General features: G+C 43.8%; 1 protein-coding gene across 1 annotated transcript in view; it reads right to left on the minus strand.

Moving 5' to 3' along the window:
• rbpjb (recombination signal binding protein for immunoglobulin kappa J region b) overlaps positions 1 to 11948 on the minus strand; it is a 51756-nt gene extending 39808 nt beyond the window's left edge. The window contains exon 1 of the mRNA XM_031749329.2: positions 11726 to 11948. Within this exon, the coding sequence (XP_031605189.1) occupies positions 11726 to 11745 (20 nt within the window). The 5' untranslated portion in view covers positions 11746 to 11948. The remainder of the gene's footprint in view (positions 1 to 11725) is intronic.
• Between the last annotated feature and the right edge of the window lie 11751 nt (positions 11949 to 23699).

A 23699-nucleotide genomic window follows, 5' to 3' on the forward strand; every position in this document is an offset into this window, starting at 1 on the left:
CTCAGTGCTACTGAGCAGAAGGTTACATATCTTAGTTCAGATGTGCATTAAGGAAATAGCAGGATTTTCTAGCATGAAAGGTTGTTCAACCACCCGCCGGCTGTTACTCTGTCAACACAGCCCTATCCATCCATTGTAACACATACAGACAAACAGCTGAGCGTAGGTGCAGTTCCTGCTACGCTGTTGCAGGGGGTGGGAGAAAAATTCCACTTCCAGCATGATGACAAAGTCATATAAGCTATACCAGAGTATGAGCACTGAATCATGGGAAACCACCTTCATGCACAACAGTGATGCCTATAAGGAAACATAAATAAACAGCAGTATTTCAGGTAGTAGACCAGGGCATCAACTAATCAGAAGGTTTATTCCTGTCTGCATGCCTTGGGAAATATACTGAAGCCCAAGTTGTGAAGGTTAGATAGAAAACACTTAGGCACAAAGTGCTTGTATGAATGGGTGACTGAGACAAGTTGTATAAAGTGTTTTGAGTGCTCTAGTAGAGTAGAAAAGCACTACATAAGAACCAGTTCATTTACCGTTAATCTCCAGGAGAACTTGAGGTAAAAACAGACATTGATTGATTTTATTGGTCTTTTAAACTTTTTAACTTATTTTTTGCTTGTTAACCAAACCGTCTTCCTTTCAAGTAAAATTAAAAGAACAACAGCAGGGTACAGAAATACAGTTAGTTAACATTTGTAACTTTCATCTTAAAAAACAAGCTAGGAAATCCATACTGTGCCAGCACCAATCCGAACCCTCAAATGCAGCTAACTTGGCTAGTGTGAGTGCTGTGTTCAGTATCAAGGATTGCTCGAAGAAGCAGGGCCAGATTTTGGCATTTTAAGCAATTAGTGTGATCTTTAAAAGTGCCAAATAAGCACTGATCTCTAGTCCTACCCTCAATGATGACTGCCTTAATGAAAATCCTTGCACTAAACAATTAAATCTATGAGGCATGTGACAGAGCACTGTCCCACTGTTTCCAAACAAACAAAAAAAAAGAAAAGAAAAACAAATGGCCCAATTAAGACACAAAATCTTAAAATTATGAAGCTCACTGAGCTCTGCGGGAACACTTTTCAACAGTGTGTGAAAGAGCGAGACAGGAGCTGAGACACTGAGGCAAACTGAAGGTTGCTTGTTAAGATCAGTGTGAGCACAGGGCAGATGTGGAGTAAGAACAACAGTGTAGCTGGTAAAGGTAAAGAGAACCGATGCATATTTTAAGGCCAAAAGTCATCAGTGATCTCTATTCAGGAAGAAAGATTGGGCAGGAAACACTAAAGTCAAAAGCTGTGAAGCACTGCAAAGATGTCGAACAGAGCGTAAAAGATGTCAGGTCAATGTGCGAATGAAATTCAACACTTAACTGTGCATCTTCACCTGCAGCTCAGTAAAAATGTTGCTGTCACTGTGCAGCAAAACAAAAGAGCAGATAACATCTTTGGATTACAATGAACACTTACGTTCTTGCACAATCCTAATAAGAGCGCGATCATTTCAACATGATTTTTTTTTTTCCCCCACTGTCCAGGTCTGTGTGGCTGCTATTAAAGCAATTTCTCGAAACACAAGAAAATAGAAGGGAAAGTTTATGCCAACGCAAGCACCCAATCCACACAGGTTTTTAGGTTTAAACAAATGGTGGAGAATAGAAATAGCACATATACATGTGCACAGCCACATCAAAAAGGAAAAAACAACAAAAAAAAAAACATAAAATAGGCCAAACGCAAAGATGTAGAGGAAAATGATCTCACAGCATTAGACATTGATAGCACAAAAAAAGAAAAAGAAAAAGAAAATAATCCACAGAAGTGACAAGTGTGTCTACAGCCTAGAGAAACCACAAAGAGCGGCTGGGGTTTGGGGTTGAAACAGGTCATGTGCTTCGGGGAGACTGTCAGGAATGAGAAGAGAGGGGACGAGGCAAGGGACACTTGAACCCTGAATGAACCACCCTTTCCCGCTCCCTTCTCCCCCTCTGCTGAGCTGATGACTCACTGCTGGAACGAATGGGAACCCAGGGAGGAGGTATAGTAAGGAGTGTACATCAGCTGCAACAGTACTAATGTATGTGCAGGTAGCTGATCTGGTCAAGGACGGTAACCACACTGGCTGCTGTGAGAACGAAACTTGACGCAGTTTATATGTGTGAACTGTCAGAGACTCGGCTCCTTTTGTTTTTTAAAAAGCATGCACTTGCACTGTTGCTTGAAGCTGGAAGGTACAAACAAACCGACTTATACTCAAGGTTAAAAGTCAAGAGCTGCTCAGGTCAAACCCTGACTTTGACCTGATTTCTGCAGATGCTTGCCGTCACAGGTGTCCCATTTCACAACTACGGCAGCCTGTTACCTACGTACTGAATATCAATATCATTCATCTTAACCAGACACCGATCGCACAGAACAAACTTTTAATATTTTTGCATTTCACCCTGAAGCGTACGAAACCCCCAACAGAGCCTGGCGTTTTGTAACGTGGAGCCAACTCGAATGCTACTTGTTTTTTTTTTTTCCTTTCTATCTGAGCGTGCACCCTTTCCTTGTCGCCTCACCATAAAACAGGTCGAGTAGCCTTGTGACTAAAACATTTGCAAAAACATCTCAAGCTTGACTTGCACTACAGCGAGGCTTTGTGCAGGAACACCGAGGCGTTAAACTGCACACACAAACTGCATGTAACGCAAACATTTACCATGAAGCTCAAGCACTGGCACAAAATGACCAGTTAGCATCTCTGAAGGCAAAAGATAAATTACAAATCAAACCTGCTGAATCATTCTCATTGGATGAATTAGTAGTTGTTGTAAAGATCGTTAGTTTCCTACAAAGCTACATGTTTTCTATAAATGTCTTTTTTTGTCCAGTCAACACCTTCAGCTATTTGGCGTTTTCGTTGTAAGACGATTTAAATGAGTAATCTGTGATCAAAAACTGTACGTGACTGTATCTCTCCAGCGTACATGTCTGCCTTTTAAATTGGGACGGTCCAAAATTAAGCTCAGTTTCTGGGCATTTATCAGCTCAGGCAAACTAACCACTGTCTTCTTGCCCTGCCCTTGCCTCAAAAACCACCCAAAGGACTTTACTGCGCTGCAACAAGAGGAAAAAATAGAATTCCTGGCAGAACCAGAGACCGAGGGAGAGCGAGACATGACCTTTAGCTCACAGGCTGTGAGATGATCTGCTGCAAACTGAACAAAACGGAGAAACCTCAGTGTGCTTGTGTGTACGTTAGCAGTACAGCAATGACTTCGTCAGCTCCAGTCTGCCGTCTGGTTTCGCTGCTGCTGTCGTGTTGGGGAAAGGGGACATTGTTCCTGCTACTTGTTCCTCTTCAAAACATGACATCTTCCCAAAATAGGCAGCGCTGTCATTAAAAGCATGTGACACAGGAATCTAAGCCAGCCGCACACACAAACACACACTGGACAAAAATTATTTACTTTTACGACTTTCTGATTAAAAAAAATATTAACAGTGTGGAATTCATTAGTTGCTGGTAGAGAGTGCTTCATGATGAAGCAGAGTCTGGTTTATTTGAGGGCAGCTGGCGTTCAGGTTGGGCTCATTGAGGTTCAATTCCACAGAATCCAGTAGTGATAAGTTGGGGAAACTTTGCTGGTGACTTTTTTAAATAAATCCGTAGATTTTAAAAGAAAAAACAAGTTAGCTTCCTTCCATGAGCTCATGGGAAACCTCACATACTTTCTTCAGCAGTGCTTCCATTATGATGGCAACGGTGGAGGACTTGAAACTGCAGCCACAAGTGCAAGATGATCGACCACAACATGAACCAGACCAAAAGAAAAAAAAGAAAAAAAAAAGCATTGTTTCCTAAACCACAATCAATAGACCGATCCAGAATACGATACACATGTCCATTACTTCATTGTGATTCCAAGCAAAGGCCAAAACCTCCTGACGTCAACGGCCACAGGAATGCCACCAGGCAGATTCTTCAGTAAAACTCTCCAGCAGCCTCAGTCAAACAATCGGACAATGCAAAGAAACATTTGGAGATAACAGTTTATCTTTCCTGGAATCCCAGATCCCCAGTCTCTGTTATTTTCCTGACACTTGATTACTTGCACTGTTTGCTCCCTCGCTCTCTCCTTTGCAGAGAGGGGGTGCAGACTGCTCATCTCTCCAGGCCTGCCATCACTTGCCTGGTGGTTTCTCTAAAGGCCGGTTTGCAGAAATATTCTGGTTGAAAAACACAAAAATATACTAGGGATGCTCCTGGAGATTGATATACTACTTTATTAAAAGTTGAAAAATCTAAACTTTCTCTAAACTTGCCTGTTAGAGAAAGAAAACACACCCGAAAACAGTCACAGTGGAGCACAGTCTAACGGATGAGGTTAAACTTCATTCATAAATAAATACTGAGTGTCATTAAGAGACATGAAACAATCACAGGCTTCAGTGATCCATCCTTTTTTTTTTACATGTTGCTGAAATTAGGCACTTTCAAAATACATCTCACTCCACACACACATCAAATGTATCTGTCGAATGTAACACATTCATCATGTGCGTAAAAGCCCTGAACTTTCCTAGGACTTATCCGATACATGTGCATGTGAGAGCACAAATGCCCATTGCCATCAGTTTGGACATCAGGCAGCCTAAAACCTTCCAGCCACCTAGTCCAAAGCATGTGTGAGGCTGGATTGTACAATGTGCAAACAGCGTAGCCGATATTTCATAGCATTGCTAGCAACTGAGCCATCCAAGTAGCTCCCTTAGCTGCATATGCCTTTTTTCCCCACTAGCACCTATTCGACTGCTCGTTTTTTAGGCCTTTCCATAAGGTGGTAGGGAGTGATGTCACTGGATGGGTCATGACTTTGACTCCTTCACATGACTCAAACCCAGCAATGAGGGAAATGGCTACACATCCCACCAGCTAGCATCACTGGCTCTTCTTTTAGCCACCTTTTTTTTGTGTAAACAGTCTGACAAAAAGCTATAGACCAAGTAGCAGGTATGCCATCACCTCCATGTCCTCTGTTGATGTGTTATGTTTGTGTCATGTACAAATGACGTCACAGACTTTCAGGCTGCCTTGCTAGAACGACTTGACCCACATCAAGGTGGTACTCGAATGTAATGGAAAACAAACTGAAACAGAGCCAAGCTTAGGACGAGGCTATAGACTATTATACCAATGTTGCAGACCCTTTCCAGCCAAATAAACACCCACATCATATCCAAACATCAGAGATTTGTCTTTTCAGACAAACTACAATCACTAACCTAGCTCGTGCATGCAGTCAGCTTACTGTAACCCATTCACACATGTAAAAGAACCAAGACCGACAAAATAAAAACAAACAAGCAAGAAAACAGACAAATGACACAGATGGTATGGCTTCACATGATTTGTTTCAGTTGCTTATGTTCACCAATTACAGCAGGCTCAATGGTACACCTCTCTCTCTCACTCGAACATTGGGAGTGGCATGTCAGAAGTCTTGCACAGCGAGACCCACACCTCCGCCTACACCACAGAGCTAATGAAGCTCTGTTAACGCCCCAGCATCGTTGGGTCTGCTAACCTTTCAAGTGGAAATCTGGGTTAAAATTCTGTGCCGCTATCGAGGACACAGAGCCACCGGTAGTGCTGCTTATCCCCCCACCCCGTACAATCATTTATTCTTCACACGCACATGTCATAATTTTTTTTTTTATCAATATTCAATTCATACATTAAAATTTACAGTGTTCACTGGCAGCCTGTTACACATTACTCCAGTCAAGTGTTATATGAGCCAACCTACATTCTGTTTCCAGTTTGTGAGGACAGCAACATTTAATCATGTCATCAAATGGTCGGACAAACCCATAACAAACATGTTGCAAGTCATGCAATGAAATGACTTGCAAAAAATAAGCACAATAAGCACGATTAGCTCATGGTACATACAAACTGCATCACTGACAGTACAAAAACAAAAACAGATGCATCCCTGAACATAAACCGATGTTGGTCTGTTAAATTGCTCGTTCAAAACAGACTTGTGAGCATCAATCAAAGCCAAAAAGCAGTGTTTGTATCCAGCAAAGGCACGAGTCAGATACCGCTGTGTGGCTATCAGCAGACCTTGCATCATAAACCCAAGAATAAACCAACATTTGTTTGTAGAAGGTTTACTACAGGCTGACTTACTGCTTGCCACTCCCTTCTTATCTAATACAGAAATAGTGGCAGTTGCTTACAGCTGTGGGAGGCGGCTTCACTGGGGGCTTTCCCAACACGGGAGATCCTGTGTATATTTCTACCCTTCCTCTGAATGGATGAAGGAGCCGAGTGTGGTCATCTGAGAACAGAAAGCTCTGACAACAATGCTTCTGAGCCACACAAACTACATGTGAGAGTCAAAAGGCAATTACCTGAGTCAACAGAATAAAGAAAATAAATCTCTCTAGTAATTGTCCTGAAATCTAAAGCAGCATATCACGACTGCCCTGTTGCTTTTTTCTCCTTTTATGGAAGAAAAACAAAAAGCCTGAGAGAAGCAAATACACAATCGTTACAGCCTTCAGTATAATATTTTTTCCTCTCGGGTTCAGCTGCTCCTGCTTAGGAAGTGGGCAATGGTTTGCTGACTGAATCAGAGAGAAAGCAAACAGGAGTCAGACAGGGGGAATCAGCTCGTGTTTTCTGAATGAAACATCCTGAATGTGGACGGACAACGGGGGCAAAAAGTGCTGACACAGTAGAAACCACCATTCCCTTGGCATGCCTGTAATCACAACAAACAGCAAAGGAACAAGGGGCAGGGAAAGGCAAACTCCGGGTCTGAGGAAACTCTCCTGGAAGTGAGAAAGAAGCGCTCCAAAACCAGAATCGGCAGAGGGGTATGTACCACCGCTTGTCGCGTTCGCCTCGTCTTAGCTTTTTGGTTCTCTTGCCAGTTTTAGCTAATACATGAAGCAGAGGCCAAGAACAACACTACCAAGAAGAGCTGGGCCTCTATCAAATATGACAGCAGGGATGTTTTCAAAACTTACATCAGAACAATCTGTCTCATCCTTGCTGAACCAAACAGCAGCGAGATTTTTGGGAAATGACAGCGATATATAAAAAAAAAAGAAAAAGAAAAAGAAAAAAAAAGCTCGGACTAATGCACGCCTTGTACAAGTAAACAAATCCCCCTCGTGCTGTGGTTTTGCATGAGGCATCAAACTCTGTTATCAGGCTTTTTTTTTTTTCCCCTTCCAGCCTTGCACCCATGTTAAAAAAGGTCATTAAAACACATACAGCCACTTAGAATAAGCAGAAAGGAAGTGGAGGGGGTGTTATGCTGGTATATCTAGTTTGCGCACACTTATGCTGGTGGCTGAGGACCAAGAACAAGGAGTGCTGACTTGGCAGCGATCCAGGCCAAATTACGAAAAAATGTGCATTTCTATCCCCCTGGGTGTCTCCTGTGGTTGCTCCCCCGAGACAGACGAACACAAACAGCCTGAATAGGGAAACAAGAGAATGAAGACACTGAGTCAAGCAGGGCGTGTGGGGCTTTTAAGCGACCCGCGGTCCTTCGAAACAAACAAGCCGAATCTGAACTCTCAAAGAAACTATAGGCTTCGGGGAATATTTCAATCATGTGAAGTAATGGATATGTATGAACTTCCAAAACAATAGGCTACTGTGCACAAGAAATAAATCCTCCCCTAAAGATGTCTGGCTGTGGCACATTTGCTTTGGTGCTTTTGCTTGTGACTTCTGTGCAGCTTCACGCCCCCCTCCCCTGGCTCGTAACCCCCAAATGCCACACACTTTGAAGATTTTCACAGCTCTGGGTGGATAGGAGGCAGCTGCGGAGGCTGCAGGATCCTGAGGTGGCTTACAGATCAGGTAGCTCTCTCCAGTGTTAACCTATCTGGGAGCACTCTGCCTTTGTGTGTGTGTGTGTGTGCGCACGCAGGTGGACATGGGGCTGCTGCTGCTGCTTTGAGGGGTGTGTGCGTGAGTGTGGGGTAGAAGTGTGGAGCAGGGAGGGGAGGGTGATTCGGCATGTCTTTTAACTCTAGCCCGAGCCTTTGCCACCATAAAGGTCAGCGCTTCGACATCTGCTGCTCTCTCTGAATCTGTCCTTTTATGAAAGGAAGCAGGGAAGAGGAGAGGACCCTGGGGAGTGGATGCACATGCACACACGCACAGATCAACTATAATGTCTAGGTACACCCTTCAAACGTGCACATTAGACTGGATGAACGCAGCCCCGGAGCTCAAAGCAAACGCTCATCCAAACAAATACAAGAACACAAGTTTGTGCCTCAAAGACAGGCTCAGTACTATCATTACACCAGCACAGAGACACTTGGCTTTTGGCCTGAAAGACTCCTCTTTTTTTCTTTTCTTTTTTTTTTTTTTTTGGCAGGGGGACAGACGAGGGGTGTGGGGGGGGTGAGCTAAATGGAATCTCGTCCCCCTGGGGCACACAGCAAAGGCAGAGCTGTGTTGAAATAAGTGATTCATGCTTTTATCATCCCAGGTGAACAGTGCTGCTCTTTCAGCCATTACAATCAGTTTCTCTGACCGGGGGGGGGGTAAGAAAGCAACACCATATATGACCATGGTTTCGTTTTTTGTTTTTTCTTTTCTAATACAAAAAAAGGAAGGCCAAAGAGGGTTTTTGTTTTGTTTAGCCAATTTGTGTTGTGGTTACAACATATGAATGTGTTAAACCAGGGGAGAAGATTGTGTGCACTGTTAAAAGTTGTTGCTTAAATCTGTATGTATAAACACAAAAGGCACAACAACTACCTATCTATCTGCGCACACCCGCTCCTAAAAAAAACAAAAAAACAACAACAACAACAAACCAAAAACAAAACAGAATCCACATGTATGCATTTCCCTTTGGCCTCATTTCAAATATTTAGTTATAAATTTACATCATATGGGGCTTTTTTGTTAGCTCAAAAAGGGCTTTGGGGGCACTGATGACACAAGTCAGCATATACAGTCAAGGCTGATGGTCTGTGTTACCTGTGAGTGAATAGAGCCCTGTGCATTTTTCTGGCAATTGTGACCATAAAAAAAAACCTTCAGCAAATTAAACCTCACAAACAAACAAACAAACAAAGTCCAAAATAACAAAAACCTTGAAAGGTGCCATTTTTTTTTCTTACATGCAGAGGAAAAAAAAAAAACATGTTCACAGACAAAATGATGAACTGATTAATTTAATCAACAAATTAGTCAACAATGAAAACAGCCATTAGCTTAGCAAATCGATGTTTAACCTAGTTAATGTGCAGTTAACGTGCATTAACATATAAAGAAAACCCCATCAAGGTGCTCCATAAACTATTCATAATGTTTTAATGTTGCATGTTTAGCTTAGAAAGCAGATCAAGGGGAACTAAGGTAAAGGACATGTTGCGGGGAACTTCATCAATGGCCCTCTTTATTATCAGGAATCGAATAGGCTGTAACTGACACGAATTCAAGCTGACCGCACCTCATCTTTGTCTAGGAGGAAATTACAAACTGTTCTCTGACATTTTTCAGGCCTGCCTGAGATCTGATAGATAAATTGTGAATAATTTATCATGTGTTTTCTAATGTATCTGATAATCACCAGAGCTAAACGAGACATGAACTGAAAGCCCAACACAGACGCTTGTTTTCTGGCACATAAATTCGGCCCGCCCCCTAACAACTCAGCATCCACCTTTAGAGACTACAATAGCAAAGTCAAACAAATCTTCGTCTGCAGCCTTTGTACGAGACAGCAGAGGAGCAGTGATACTATTAACAACTGTGTGGTTACAGAGCCCCTCCCAGTTTAAAACCAGAACCACACAAACCATATACTAGGGCAACAGGGTGTGTTTAGGCTCACTGTGCCCCTCCAACCGTTACAATGAACAAGGTCTGCCACTAGCTGGAAAAAAAAAAAAAAAAAAAAAAAAAAAAAAAAAAGGCCTTATGGCACTTTAATTTTCTGTTGAACCTCTCACGCACCCACCCCATCCTTCTCATACACACACTGACTCCCTCCCCTCCCACTAGCAGAAAAACCACACACACAAATCTGGAGATATCATCTGGACAGGTGGCCAGCCACCCAGGCCTGACCCGCCTGCCCTCTTGCCTGCTCCCTCTCTCTGCCCCCACCCCAACTAAAATCAGTTCACTTCTGCTGGAAAACCCCAAATGAACATACACAACAGCAGCAGCACCCCCCCCCCCAATCACATGCACCACACCTCCAGCAAGCCCTGCAAATGTCTGTCACCCACTGTGCCTAGTCTGTGGGGGATTACTGCCTGCACAGTGCAGCAGCCAACCAGACCCACAAAAAAAAGGTTGTGTCTAGCTAATGTGAAGCCAAATAATTTTAATCAGGGTTTATTTCAAAGCCTGACCAGAGTAAAAAAGCCAATCGGCTCAGTTATAAACAGCACCACCTGGTCTACAGCCCATTTACGTTGAATTAACACGGTCACACAGTGCTGATGAGTGATGACAAAACAAGCAGCGACATTCAGATCAATTGACAGTTTGAAAATGTTAAGCAAGTCACATTTCCTATTAAAAGCATGGGGATGCTGCAATTATTCAATGCTCGCCCACTATACCCAGTCATAGAACTAGGAAATGTACAAATTTTCAAGATGGAAATAAAAAACATTACGTTTGACTGTTACACACAGTGCTTTATGACTTTAAGAAGATGGGCGTCTAATATTTAGGGCTGTCGGTGCAGATTAGCAAAAGTCGCAGCTGTCACACAGAGATGATAAATAAGACAAACTAAACGGATGGTTCGGGTTAACTGGAGAAAAATAGACAATTTTTTTCCAGCGATGATGGGGTTTAAAAAAAAAAAAAAAAAAAAAAAACACATGGCCGTGAGCGGTTAAGCTGTGCATTTTGTCCTTAGATGCACTCCACATTAGAGAACTAGGTTTTCATAAGAGCCACGTCGCTGTTTATGTAGTAAATACAACAGTGCTAGACTTCTTGGAGAGAGCTGAAGTCATAAAAGTACATGCTATGCACTGTGTGTGTATATGTATGTGTGGGGGGTAGCTTCAATATTGACGGCTAACACGCCGTATTAAGCGAAAACCACGGCGCCAACAGTGTTTTAAAAACCGATATTAAACGGACAGTTTGGCCACAAAAACCGCAACGTGTTTCAGTCAAACACCGCTAGCTAGCGTCCATTATCGGACAGCTAGCCGCGTTAAGTCGTGAGTCCCGATTCGTAAGCGTGCTGCCCCGGCTAGCTGGATGTTGAGCACGTTTCGAAAACAAATACAGGGCGAGGAATTAAAACGAGAGCTCTCAGTGTGAGCCCGGTCGGTGGGGTTCAAACGAAACGGTAATATCGGCGTCAAATTACTCCCGCAAACATGTCTAGCTGATTAGCCTGGCAGCTAACAGTTCGCCGTTGTCTGGGAGAAAAAGACCACCGGGGGTGAAGTATCGCTTAGCAGAGGGGCTAGCTCACAAAACACTGCAGCAACAGTCAGCTCAGGCAAGTAACTGGTCAAAGAGGGGGAAAAACACTCGCACGCAAAGACACTGACACAAAGAAACCGCTTCTGGCTACTAAACCATCGGCCAGAGGACGTGCAGTGTGCCCGGTGATACAACGCGTGCGTTAAAAGTGAGCTATTTCATGGCAATAAGTTATATTCTTATCAACTCCGCTCCCCACCGCCCCGAATCTCAGACTCACCCTGTCACAACAGGCGCCATCTTCCACAAACTCTCACCAAAACTCCAATACTCGCGATATCCCCTTCTCTCCCACAGCCCAACAATCCGCCGAGACAACAGGAGCAGGACTGGAGGTGTAGGGACGAGGGAGACGGAGAGAAAAGGGGGTGGGTGAGGAAGACGGAGAGAAAAAAAGGGGAGGCGGCGGGTAACAGCAACACATACACACTCTCTCTCTCACACACACACACTCACTGAAAGAGAGAGAGTGAGCGAAAAGGGCAGACGCCACAACAACAGGCGTGGGAAACTTCCGAGTTCACGCGAGAATTGGAAAACTCTCACAATAGGCGAGCACAGAGGGAGCGTCCCCTATCGCGAGATATGCGTGAAATCGAGTACTTGTTTATCTTGTGGCGCTGAAATACTATTCCCACGTGTTTACCGGGTAATAAATTACAGCACCGATTGGTTTGAGAGGGGGAAAAAAACGATAGTGGTGAGGAAAGCCTTGATTTTTGTTTTCCCAGGCTCACGCGCATTTTGTTGTAGGCAGCCTGTCTCCTTGTGGAGTCCCTGCGTTTACAGCTGTGTGCAATTACAAGCCAAAATATCATCCATATATGCTCCCCAGCTGACTGCAGACAGCAAACATGAGAAGTGAGGAGCCTGCAAGGGTACCCTGACTTTAAATGGGAGTAGAAATTAATGGAGGGTTTCTACGCCCCAAATTTACAATTCCCTTGGGTAACATTACAGTCCCCGTTTAGAATGTGGAAACAATGGTGTGAACACATGCGAATGGGCCATACAGAGAAGATTAGTGCATTGCTATCACACTGGGCAGTCCCATGACCACCCTCCACACCAAACCTCAGCCCTAAGTACAAGGGAGGCTATTATTTAGAATGATCATGCTTGCAAATGTGGCATAAGCTTTATTAGCCCCCCCTCCCCTTTTTTTTTCTTGTCTGCCTCTGCCCCTACTCCACCCCTCCCTCAAGTGCTTTTCCGACAGTTTGTGTGTTATACCATCCCCACAACAAACAGGTCAAGCCATTCTTGTTTATCTGGGAGGGGGTCTAAGAGCCATAAACCTTCATGTAGGTCCCCATCCTCATGTGTGTTTGTGCCCATACAGCCTTCATTTAAATCTGTTTGGGATCTTTGTTCAGCTAACAAGTGACTTCTGGTGGGAATTTTTCCAACTTCAAAGAGGAAACGAAGGCTTCTGAGACCACACCGATGGCAAGTCAATGCTTTCGTTTGTTAGATGTTGTGTGAGTGATCTGCCTCTGGCTGTTTGGTTGTTTTGTGTGGAAAAAGTGGCTCTTGGGTGAATGAAGAAGATCAAAAAGAAGAAACACCAAATGGATATTTGGGAGATTTGCTGTTATGTGTAAATGCACACAATATTTTTAAGGAAAGTAGTTTAAACTTAAGCTTAAAGCTTTTTCTTAATGTTGTAATGTCAAGTGTATTATTTTTGATACACTTTTGTATCAGTTTTTGTCAGTTTTTGAATTGTCAGTATGACCCCCCAAAAAAAATAAATAAATAAATCTGAATGTCACAAATATGATACAGATTAAAACTCATATATCCAAATTAATATTTAATTTCTTTTTTTATTTGTCAAAAAGGTCAATAAATAATCCATCTGGCAATTGTTTGTTAAGGTATTAAATTATATGGGTAATGACAGATGTGTAATTTAATATATTGGGAAATATGTTCATCTTTTTATATTTGAGTTTTTAGAGTTAGCTGTTTTTTATTGATTAAAAAAATCAACTTAACATTAGATTTTGAGGGATTTTGAAGTTGTTTTGAAATGAAGACGTGGAATTGCAAACAAGTGCATTTCCTCAAATGGCCACTTGAGGCAGGCTTCAAACGTGAGTTAGTTTGACGTTAAGATGTCAGACTTTGCAGGAGACATAAACATGTCTGTGTAGGTTCTCAGTCATTCAGGTCATGGTAGTCTAAGCAGTTTGGAAAGAAAGTGAATGGATTCATCCATCCATGTCCTCCATCCAGTTCAGGGTTGCCAGATCCCCGGAGTCTGGCAACCAAAATTCATGACGTGAGAGGCAGGATACACCCCGGATAGGCTGCCAGTCTGTTGCAGGGCTAAAACGTTGATTATGCTCTATTGTTGACACAGACATGGACATCCACTTCCACTCAAACCATTGCACTCCACGTTTAATGATGAACCTTGCATCAATCTGACCCAAGCGACAGTAGTGAATTCACAGTGTCAAACGGTATCAAAGCTTAACACTTTAGTCCAGGAGGCAGAGCTTGGTATAGTGCCGCTACTCCTCCACATTAGAGGGTCTTCCAGGCATATCCCAGTGGGTGGAGGCCCTGGGGTCATGCTGGATAGATTATGTGGCTTGGGAATGCCTAAGAGAGCCCCCGGAAGAGCTGGATGAGGTGGCCGGGAAGAGGGAGATCTGGGTGTCTCTACTTAAACTGCTACCATATTACCTACAGCTAATATAGCAAATCTTTAGAGTGTAGATGTGGTTCTCCAGGTACTTCTGGCGCAGGAGGGCTCAGGAAAACCATGCAAACTCTACACAGAATCTCCAGACAGCTGGTGTATTCAATCCCAGGACCATACACTGTAGGGCAACAGTGCTAACCACCAAATCTCAGCGCTACCTTTATAGCTCACCTTTTAAATTTTATTAAGACTTGACATTGCTAGGAGTATGCTTGCTTAGACTGACAGCATCTGCCTGCTGGGCTTTACCTCTGCAGTGGTGATGTTTGAAGTATTTTTTATGGTAATTACCTGACAAATAATACATCTTGCTGTGCACTTAATTTTACTAATTTTACTAAAAGACCACCCAAGACCTATTAGTGATATGTTATTTCTGCCTGTTGATTAGCAGATATCTATATTTTTTATGTGAATGCACACTTCTGACCACGCTAGGCTGTCTGGCTCCACTATGATATCTAAATGCTAAAATTGTGGCTTCAGAGTCAGTGGGTGATGCTGTGTTGGCTACCACCATCTTTTATATACAGTCTGTCAGTCAAAGGCCACTGTGACATCACGAAACAGGTTGTTCCTAGGACACTAAATTGGTGACATTGGCGATCTAAAGTCCTTAGTACCTGCATTATATGAGTCTCTTAGCCAGTCTTTATTCTGCGCTAAGCTAACCGGCTGCTGTCTCCAGCTACAGAGGCAGCACAGGAACATGAGCGTGGTATCTTTTCAATGAACTGTTAAAGCAAACAGTTTCCAAAGTATCAAACTATTCCGCTCACTTTGAGATATGATACGAATCAAGAAGAAATCAAAAAAGTGTGAGCGCATGAAATAGCAGTTTTTGCTCACCTCTGTCCGTGACAGATAACCTATCAGTGTCGGTGCGCAGCACCACCAAACAGATTCTCTGTGTAAAGTAGCAGATGTGATATCCCCCAGCGTACACTGTATAAATCTACCCATTTCATATCTCTCAGATGCATAATTCATTTTTACGGAGCTTCACTGTTCTGCCAGAGAGAAAGAGAAAAAAAGGAGGGCGAGTTAAAGAGTTGCATAGAGTGTGCCTGGCCTGCAGCCCGCTCTATGAAGACGCAGAGACCTCAGAGACGAGGACCTCATCCTGCCCTCAACCATTTTTCCTTTCCTTCTTTTTTTTTTTATAGCCGTTCGAGAACCTCCAGTTACACTCAGAGCTGAATGGGGAAGCATAAAGTTTCCTCAAATGTTTTACAGCTGAACACAGTAAAAGGAAAAAAAGCTAAAAAAAAAAAAAAAAAGAGCAACTACAGTTTTCAGAGAAAATTGGAGTCAAATAGAAAAAGAGAAGAAGCTACTTCACTTTTACATTTTAGTGGTATTAGCAATTCCAAAACTTCGAAGTCTGAACTTTGACCTTTCCTGGTTCTCTTTAAACGTAACTCGATTTAAAAGGCCACTCGCAAACACGATTTTAAGGCTTTTCCTGTCATATACACGTTTCTCTCCTGCTCCATACTTCGGATTCTTGATCATTTTTCTTCATCGTTTCAATTTCCCCCTTCCCCTCCATGTCCCGTTCTCTCATTAGGAGTGAAAAACCATTTATTTTACCAGAGCCAGGGCCAATTCAGGCAATCATGACTAAGCCGTAAGCCTCAGGTCTATAAATCCCCGCACTTGACTGCTTTAAGCTTGTGGCTCAGAATGAAAGACAGATTGAGATAGAGGGCGAGAGAAATCCTAGTCCCCAGCGGAAACGCCACTAACTCGTACATCATCCCATCAGCGCCGCAGTCTGAACGGATTGGGCTGAAGGGTGGTGTTGCACCAATCGACAGTAAAGTCTCATAATTCCCCTTCCTTTGAGTACTGAGCTGAAATTGCAAAATTAACGTGTTATTGTTCTGTGAGTTTGGCCAATTTTCACATCCAGCTTATCCCGCTAAGCTGAAGGCCCTAGTAACACTTATAAGAAAAAAAAAAAGAAGAAGCCATAAAAGAGGGAAATGATTTTTATCAGCAGATGTGAAGAGTCGAACAAAGCGCGAGAGAGAAAGTGAACCAATTAGGGAAGTGCAGATCGAGCTTCCTGACGAGCAACTCTTCGACTTAGTCATTACAGCCGGGGTGGTGAAACTTCCTGACACGCTACAGCACAGTAGAAGTGCAAAGCAGCGACAGACAGAGGAAGGTGGGCTGAGAGACACTGGGTCAGATGTAAGACACGCGAGCTGATGGATGCAGACATGAAGGATGGACTGGGTTGCAGGAAAAGTCCACTTACTGCTGTAAACAAACTCATCAGTGCGTTATCGCAAGAATAAAAATTACAAACTGATTAACTCTGGCTCATGTGAGTCTGAGTTCACGGCAGAAAAGGGCTTCCCTGTCTATTCGTCCATCCGTCAGGTCCATCTGTCTCGCTGCCGAGGCCTCATGGGAAAAGCCTGGGGCGGACGAGGGCAGACAGTTTGACAAATGGGAAGGACGATGTGTCCGAGTAAGAGGCGCGCCTTCTCTCCCCCTCTCGCCCTTCCATTCAAAGCCTCCTCACTTTTATCACATGACTGTCATTACAATTAGGTCCCAAAGACATCGCAGTGCCCGACTGCTTTTTGCAGAGAACGACAGGGTGATAAGTTTGCAGACTGTCAAGGGAGCTGAAGGGCCTGTTTTGCAAGCCCGCTCTTCTGAAAGAAAGAGGCAAATGGGAGGCATGAGGAAAGAGACGTTTCCCCTTTCCTGGACTCTGAACGGTTCACGGCGAGTTCAAGCTGCCAAACGTATGTGGGGCGAGAACTGCACAGGCACGCTATCTGGCAGCTCTGACACTTCCTTAACCCACAGCTTGGATATCACATAGGGAAAAAAAAGAGTAAGAAAAAGAAAAGAAATGTTATATGATTGACTTACACCGCTGCTTTAAGAAACACAATCCAAGGCTTATGGGTTTAATGAGAGCCTTTATGATCTATTGTTTGTCTGATAACTGATCACATTCCCAATTTATAATGAAGAGCGATCGCAGAAATCCACAGCGCGTATTCATTTATTAGCCTCTCGCACATGCTGTAATAGAGCTAGATTACAGACTTTCACAAGCATGACACAATCACAAAGACCCATAAATCCATTAGTGCGATGGTTATCAGCAAAAATAGCGCATTTGCTCCGTTACCTGAGGAGTTACATCACCGTTGCAGCCATGGCACTTTGATGATCATCTTGTTGTGGGTCGCGCACAGCGGATTTCATTCTTGTTTTCACCAGAGGGAAGGCTTTCTCATAAAAAGTTATGTGAGCCTCGCTCTGGGCCGGCTTGGCTTTGTTTCTTGTCGCCATCTTTTTAAATCAGCATTTGCCTCGGGGTATTGTGCTTTGATTAAAAAAGCAGAGCTGACTGTGAGCTCTGAAAACATGCCGAATGCATTATGTTATGGAAAGTCAAGACTGTCCGGTGGAAAACGTGACAATGTCAGAGGGGAATATTCGGAATATGGATGCATGCCAATGGGTTTAATCAAAGCATCCTAACATATATTCTGCCCTTTTCTGTATATGAAACACATTTTATAATGACATATTATTGCTACTCAGAATAATGCTGAGGGAGTTGTGCAGCAGCCTAAATAGGACATAATGGGAACGGTCAGGCTACTGTAGGCTAAGTTCAACAGAAAATGTGGCTCATTCATCATGTCGAGTTATTTGTTCATATACCTAAGGAGGAATAAAAGTTTATTTAAATCACCTGCAAGTTCTTTTCACTTTTACACACCTTTAAAGTTTTCCTCAAGCACAAAAGGACCCTAAGTATGCATACTGATAAAGGAAAGTTGTTCCAATCTCACACGTTTGTCTGAAAATAGCATTTAGTTAGCTTCATTTAGCTAAAAGGCTAGGATTAGCCTTTTAGCTAAATGAAGACTAGCTATGGTGATAATAGCTAGTCTTCCTCATTTAAACAGTGAAAAAGTCCATCAACCAACAGCTTAGTATGAAAATAAGGGTGGCTATATAACAACCAGTCTATTTAGCATTGAAAACATTTTTAATCTGTATTTTAAATACAGCTTAGCATTCGTGCTTATCTCTGTCTTTGCCACAACAGATTGTTACGCTTTCCGCATCATCATTCAAGAACAAGACTTCAAGATACTTAAACTCCCCCACTTAAGGCAGATCACTCTGGGGACATTCTGCCTTTTTTGTGGCTGATTCGAGCCGCTAATTCTCATTCCTGCTGCTTCACTGTCGGCTGTAAGCTCCACTTCTGTGAGCTGGGGGTCCCCACATGTCTCATTCACCCAGTCACGCTTTCTATCGGATAGAAAAATTGGGGGAAACCTGATCTTTCCTGAATAGTAGCATCTAGTATCTTGCCCAAGGATATTTTGACAGATGGACTGGAAGAGCTGGGGATCAATCCATCAGCCTCCTTATTGGTAGACCCACTCTATCACCTGAGCCACAGTTGCCCTTAGTGTAAAGACCTCGGTCTTTTAGGAACCATCAAATGAATAATTTATGGTGGTTTGGGCACATGACTAGGATGCTTGCTGTGCACCTCCTAGGTGAGGTGTTTTAGGGATGTCCTACTAGGAGGAGGTGCCAGACCAGCCCCAGGATATGCTGGACAGATTGCATTTCTTGGTTGGCTTGGGAGTGCCTCGATGACTCCATAGAAGAGTTGGAGAAAGTGTCTGGGGAGAGGTAGGTGTAAGGTCTCTGCTGAGACTGCTTGTGGCCACAGCAAATGGATGGATGGATGTTCAATACATGCAAGAACTGAAATGTAATAGTGTCGTATTATGTTTTTATGAAAGGTTAAATACCCATAGTACAAATCAAGTCCAGCATACCCAGTATAGATTTGGCCTGGTTTCTTTTACATTCTGATGTATCCCAATAAGAAGTGAACCACCTTCATAAAACCCACAGGTATACCTTAAACCGCCTCACTAAGCCTCTAATCCTGCTAATCCTCAGACTATTTCTTGAGAAGCTTTGCATTTACTGTGTGTCTACCTGGCCTCTCCTCCCTTTTGCACTCTTCATGCTAAGCTAACTGACTGGTTCACCTCTGCTGAGATGATTGAAACATTATCATATATTATCATTCAGCAAACTGGAAAAATGGTAAACTATAGCTGGAAAAGCTAGACAGTGCCAGGAATATACTTGTCCTGTGTGGATAAAATGGCAGGCTAGCTGCTTCCCTTACTTCTAGTCATGCTAAGCTTAGCTAACCATATCCAATTTCCATCTCTTTGGGATAAATATTTACCCTATCATATCATTCTTGGAAATAAAGATAGTAAGCTGACATTTTAGTTGCTCTTTTAGGGATTACAAGCACAAGATCCTACAAAGTCAGCCAAGCAGGCTTCCTAAAGGTTGCCGGTTCCAGCTCTCAGTCTAGCTAAGGGACTGTTAGTGAGGAAAGTAAATGTGTACAGCAATCCAGCCCCTCAACAACTACCGCTGAGACTCCCATAAGCCGTTTTATTAAGCATAAATCCTTGTTTCTCAAGAGGAGCTGTTAAGTAAAGAGACGACAGCCAGGAACCCAAAAGTGTGTGTAATAATATAGTGTGTGTGTTGTAATAAGTCATAAAAACTTTCAATGAATGACTCACAAATCAAAATAGAAGTCAGAAATCTCAAATAGCTCAACTTAATTGTTTCAAATGTCAGGATGTTCCTCATAAACATCCAAACAACACTTTCTTTGGCAATTTAGCTGCGATGCAAAGCTTCTATGGATGTGAGCGACGGCCGCGTTCCACCTCGGAAAATCTGAACTGATGCGTGCAGCCCCGAAACGAATCTCTTCTTGACCCCCTTGCATGGATCAAAAGCATGATTTATGGAAGATGTAAGGAGTATATGCTGCGAAAATCCTCTAACTTCAACATGAGCTACTTTGTTTGTTGTCAGGATGTGGTTGAAACACCATCTTCTGAGCCTACGGATCCAGTATCACGGTCGGCTAGGCCGGAAGCCAGTGACGTTCTTTGCCAGAAAAAGAGCCGAAACGTCTCCAAAATGCAAACCCTTAAGAGACTAATCAGGAACAGGGTCAAAAATGTCATAACAATAGAAGCTTCCAACAAAAGTAAGCCTCTCCACTTTGTGAAAAACCTCCCGGGATATATTCACATTCAGTAAACTAGGACCGTGACTCGTTTAGCTTGGCCCGCCGCCCTCGTCAGTTAAGACTTCTAAGGCCAAAGCGTGGTGAAGGCTCATAGCAGAAGCAGCCCGATAATGTTACAATACACAATGTTAATGTTTCTTTAACAAGAGCAAGTGACAGGCGGTATTATATCATGACAAAAAGATTGATAGACAGTTATTAGTGGGCACAAAGTACTCTTGCTCAGCTCAGCCCAAACCTCAAAGAAGTGCATTTTTTTGTTTGTTGAGGACATCTCAAATGGATTGTTTCTGCAAGACGAAAAATATCAGTTGCTCCAGTGATTCTTAAACCAATATCCGTGTGCGTTTGCTCCCAGCTTCCGCTTCCTCGTGCACTCGTGAACTTGTAAAACATGATATATTGTATATTTACATGACTTAAAAAAGTCTGGGCTAGTATTGCAATTGTTTAGTAGATCGTGTTTAGACAGACAGCTTTACTTTGTTAACTGCAGCATATTTGGCTGGTGGGGGTTTTGGAGGGAACAAACCTCAGCCAAGTGAACCTCTCAAACCTTGACCTTTGCCTGCTTGACGCCCACACACTCTCTCTCTCTTCTTCTCTGTCTCCACACGAACGCTCGCACAAATGTATTCGCACACCAGAAAACATTTTGCAGCGCCTGCCTTGTCCGCAAAAATTAAGCTGGAAAAAAAAAAAATCTCTGACACACAAAGAGGAAGAGGTGATACAGTCAGTGCGAGCTGCACACACGCCCACACATGGAGCATCCAAACGCGCACACTCACAAACAATCTCTGGCCAAGTGGCTGCACCGCTGGGGCCGTGACCCTGTGCTCCTTTCTCCCTCCCTCCTCCATCTCCCAGCTATCCGTCTGGGGGCCGATAGAGAGAATGGAGGCAGGGGTTGGAGAGGAGCTGAGGGGCAGGAAGAGGACTGGTGATTAGGAACGGAGGGGGGGATGATCATACCCCTGACCCTCTGTCCAATTCCTGGCAGCCACCCTGCTGCTCCAGGAGAGAAGAGAGAGAAAGAGAAAGACCCTGCAAATATTTGTGATCGTTCCACACCCACACACTAGATAGTGAACATCCGCATTCTGACAGGCAGCACGGCATGGGTGTGGATTTTAGCCAAGGTAGTGGCACAACTCCATGGAAGGCAATGCCGGTCAGTCGGTCTGTAAGTCGAGCAGCTTTAGACTCTGTTTTAACAACTGCTGCATGGACTAGCAGCAACTTCAATGCCTTCAAATCTATTAAAATTCCAGCAGCACCAGCTGCACTTTGTGTTTAGTGCGAATGAGCTAATTTTAGCATGCTCACACTAAACCAAAAAGGGTGTTATCATTTTCACAATAAACAGTCAACATAATGACTTCAATGCTAAGTCTTGTTTTCGGTTTAGAGGTAATGAGACCTGCTATGATGGTTTGGAGATGGTGGTACTCTTGATTTCTAAGGCCGAATCATGCAGGTGTAGAGACTGGTCACTGACCCCCTGATAGCCACTGGTCTCTATGGAAAAGTGATTATTCGGCAACCCGCTGATGAGAAGTTAAATCGCAAAGAGGCAAAAACCTCCTTACGATTGCCTTGGTCACTAACAGGTTGCCATGGTCACCAGTAGTTTGCATGGAAGATGCTGCCTTGTCTGCAAATGCTCACCAACTGCTCGCCAAGCAATAGTGAAACTAATAAAAACGTGACACAAGCTGGAAACAGAACGCGTTTCATAGTGAAAACTGCTGCAAATGACATTTTTAAGGCTCAACTTTTACTTTCAAGGCAAACATTAACAGTCGTCGTTGCAACAAGGTTTTTGGTGCAGGACCATTTTTATGACAGATTTCACCAAGTGACAGACAGCAACTTCCAGCACGACTGTGGCAGAGGTGTGGTCTTTGGCTCCGCTGCAGGGAAGGGGTGGTGCAGCGGACTCGAGGGGCAGTGCCGGGAAGGCTGGCAAGGCAGCTGTGTTGAATTTAGTAATCACGATCTTCCCCATTTCAGTGACGGCAGGACCTGTGAGGAGGGAAGACAACTGGGAAGCTGTCTGGCTGGAGTCGGAAACATCAAATAAAGACTGTTCACTGTAAATACACACTTTACAAGCATGCTGCGCCTGGCGAGCCGTGACTGGGGTTTACAACTACTCAGCAACCAGCTGGGGAACGGTCCATGATAACACCTTTGACCAAAAGAGGGGGTAAACCTTTTTTATGTGTACAGCATGACAAAACAAAGCAGATAAGGTCTGATAAGACAGCCTCACGCTTGGAGCAATGTGCGTGTTTGCAATACATAATAAAATTGCTAATCCCCATTTTGGCCCCGTGAAGGCCACTTGGTGCAGCACCTGCAAGTAGATTTTCACAGCGAAAATGTTTTTATGCACCAGTAAATCAAGATTCTCATAAATCCATCACACGGCAGTCGTAAATCACCACTTCTCCCATCTGCAGGGCAATTTGATACCAACACTTTCAGATGTATTCACTTTGGGATGCATCTTTGAAAAGCTTTCAGTGGCCTCAGCATAAATGGAAGACCAAAAGTGATCCTCTGCCTGCATTTTTATATGGCGTGACTGAATGACGGCGAGCGATTGGGCCGAGCCAGCGACACTGTACATTAGCGAGCGAGGCCGGATATTAGAACAAGTGAGCGAGGGAACAGTAGTAGTAGTGTGAACAGACGGGTGAGGAAATGGGGTGGCAGGCATTCAGTGGGGGAGCTTTAGAAACGCAGGTGCCTTAATTGTCCTCCAATAAAGCCTCGGCGAGTGGGCAAACCTGTGAATGAGTGTCTGTTAAAAAGAGGGATGAATGAGGCGCACGTGAATAAATGAATGAGTGAATGAATGAGCAAACGAGTGCCTGGAAGAGTAAGCACTCTGTGGGGAAGCTGGAGAAGATTGTGGATGATGGGTGGGTGGAGGGGGGAGGAGGAAGAGACGAGCGATGTGTTGGAGGTAAAAAAAAAAAAAAGATCCAGAAGGAGAACAGGGTGGAGGGGCATTTAAGGAAGAGGAGGGGGGCAAGCAGAAAGAAATGGTGAAGCAGATATACAAACAGATATGTGTGTGTTTGGGGGGGTGGGGGGTGGGGGGGTGGAGGGGGTGCAAAAATCAGGATGGAAGTGGGGGGGTTAGGTGGTGGGGGTGGAGTTTTAGTCAGGCCTGTCTCAGACAATGTGACATGGCACACGCTATTAATTCTGGCTCAGCGGAGAGACCCTGCCTCGCCATCTGCTCGGGGTCAGGGGCGTTCGCTAGGGTCGGCGTCACATCCACCCCCACTGCCCCTCGCTAACCCACCCACCTACTCACAC

The sequence above is a fragment of the Oreochromis aureus genome, linkage group 3 (genome assembly GCF_013358895.1).
Source record: "Oreochromis aureus strain Israel breed Guangdong linkage group 3, ZZ_aureus, whole genome shotgun sequence".
Taxonomy (NCBI): domain Eukaryota; kingdom Metazoa; phylum Chordata; class Actinopteri; order Cichliformes; family Cichlidae; genus Oreochromis; species Oreochromis aureus.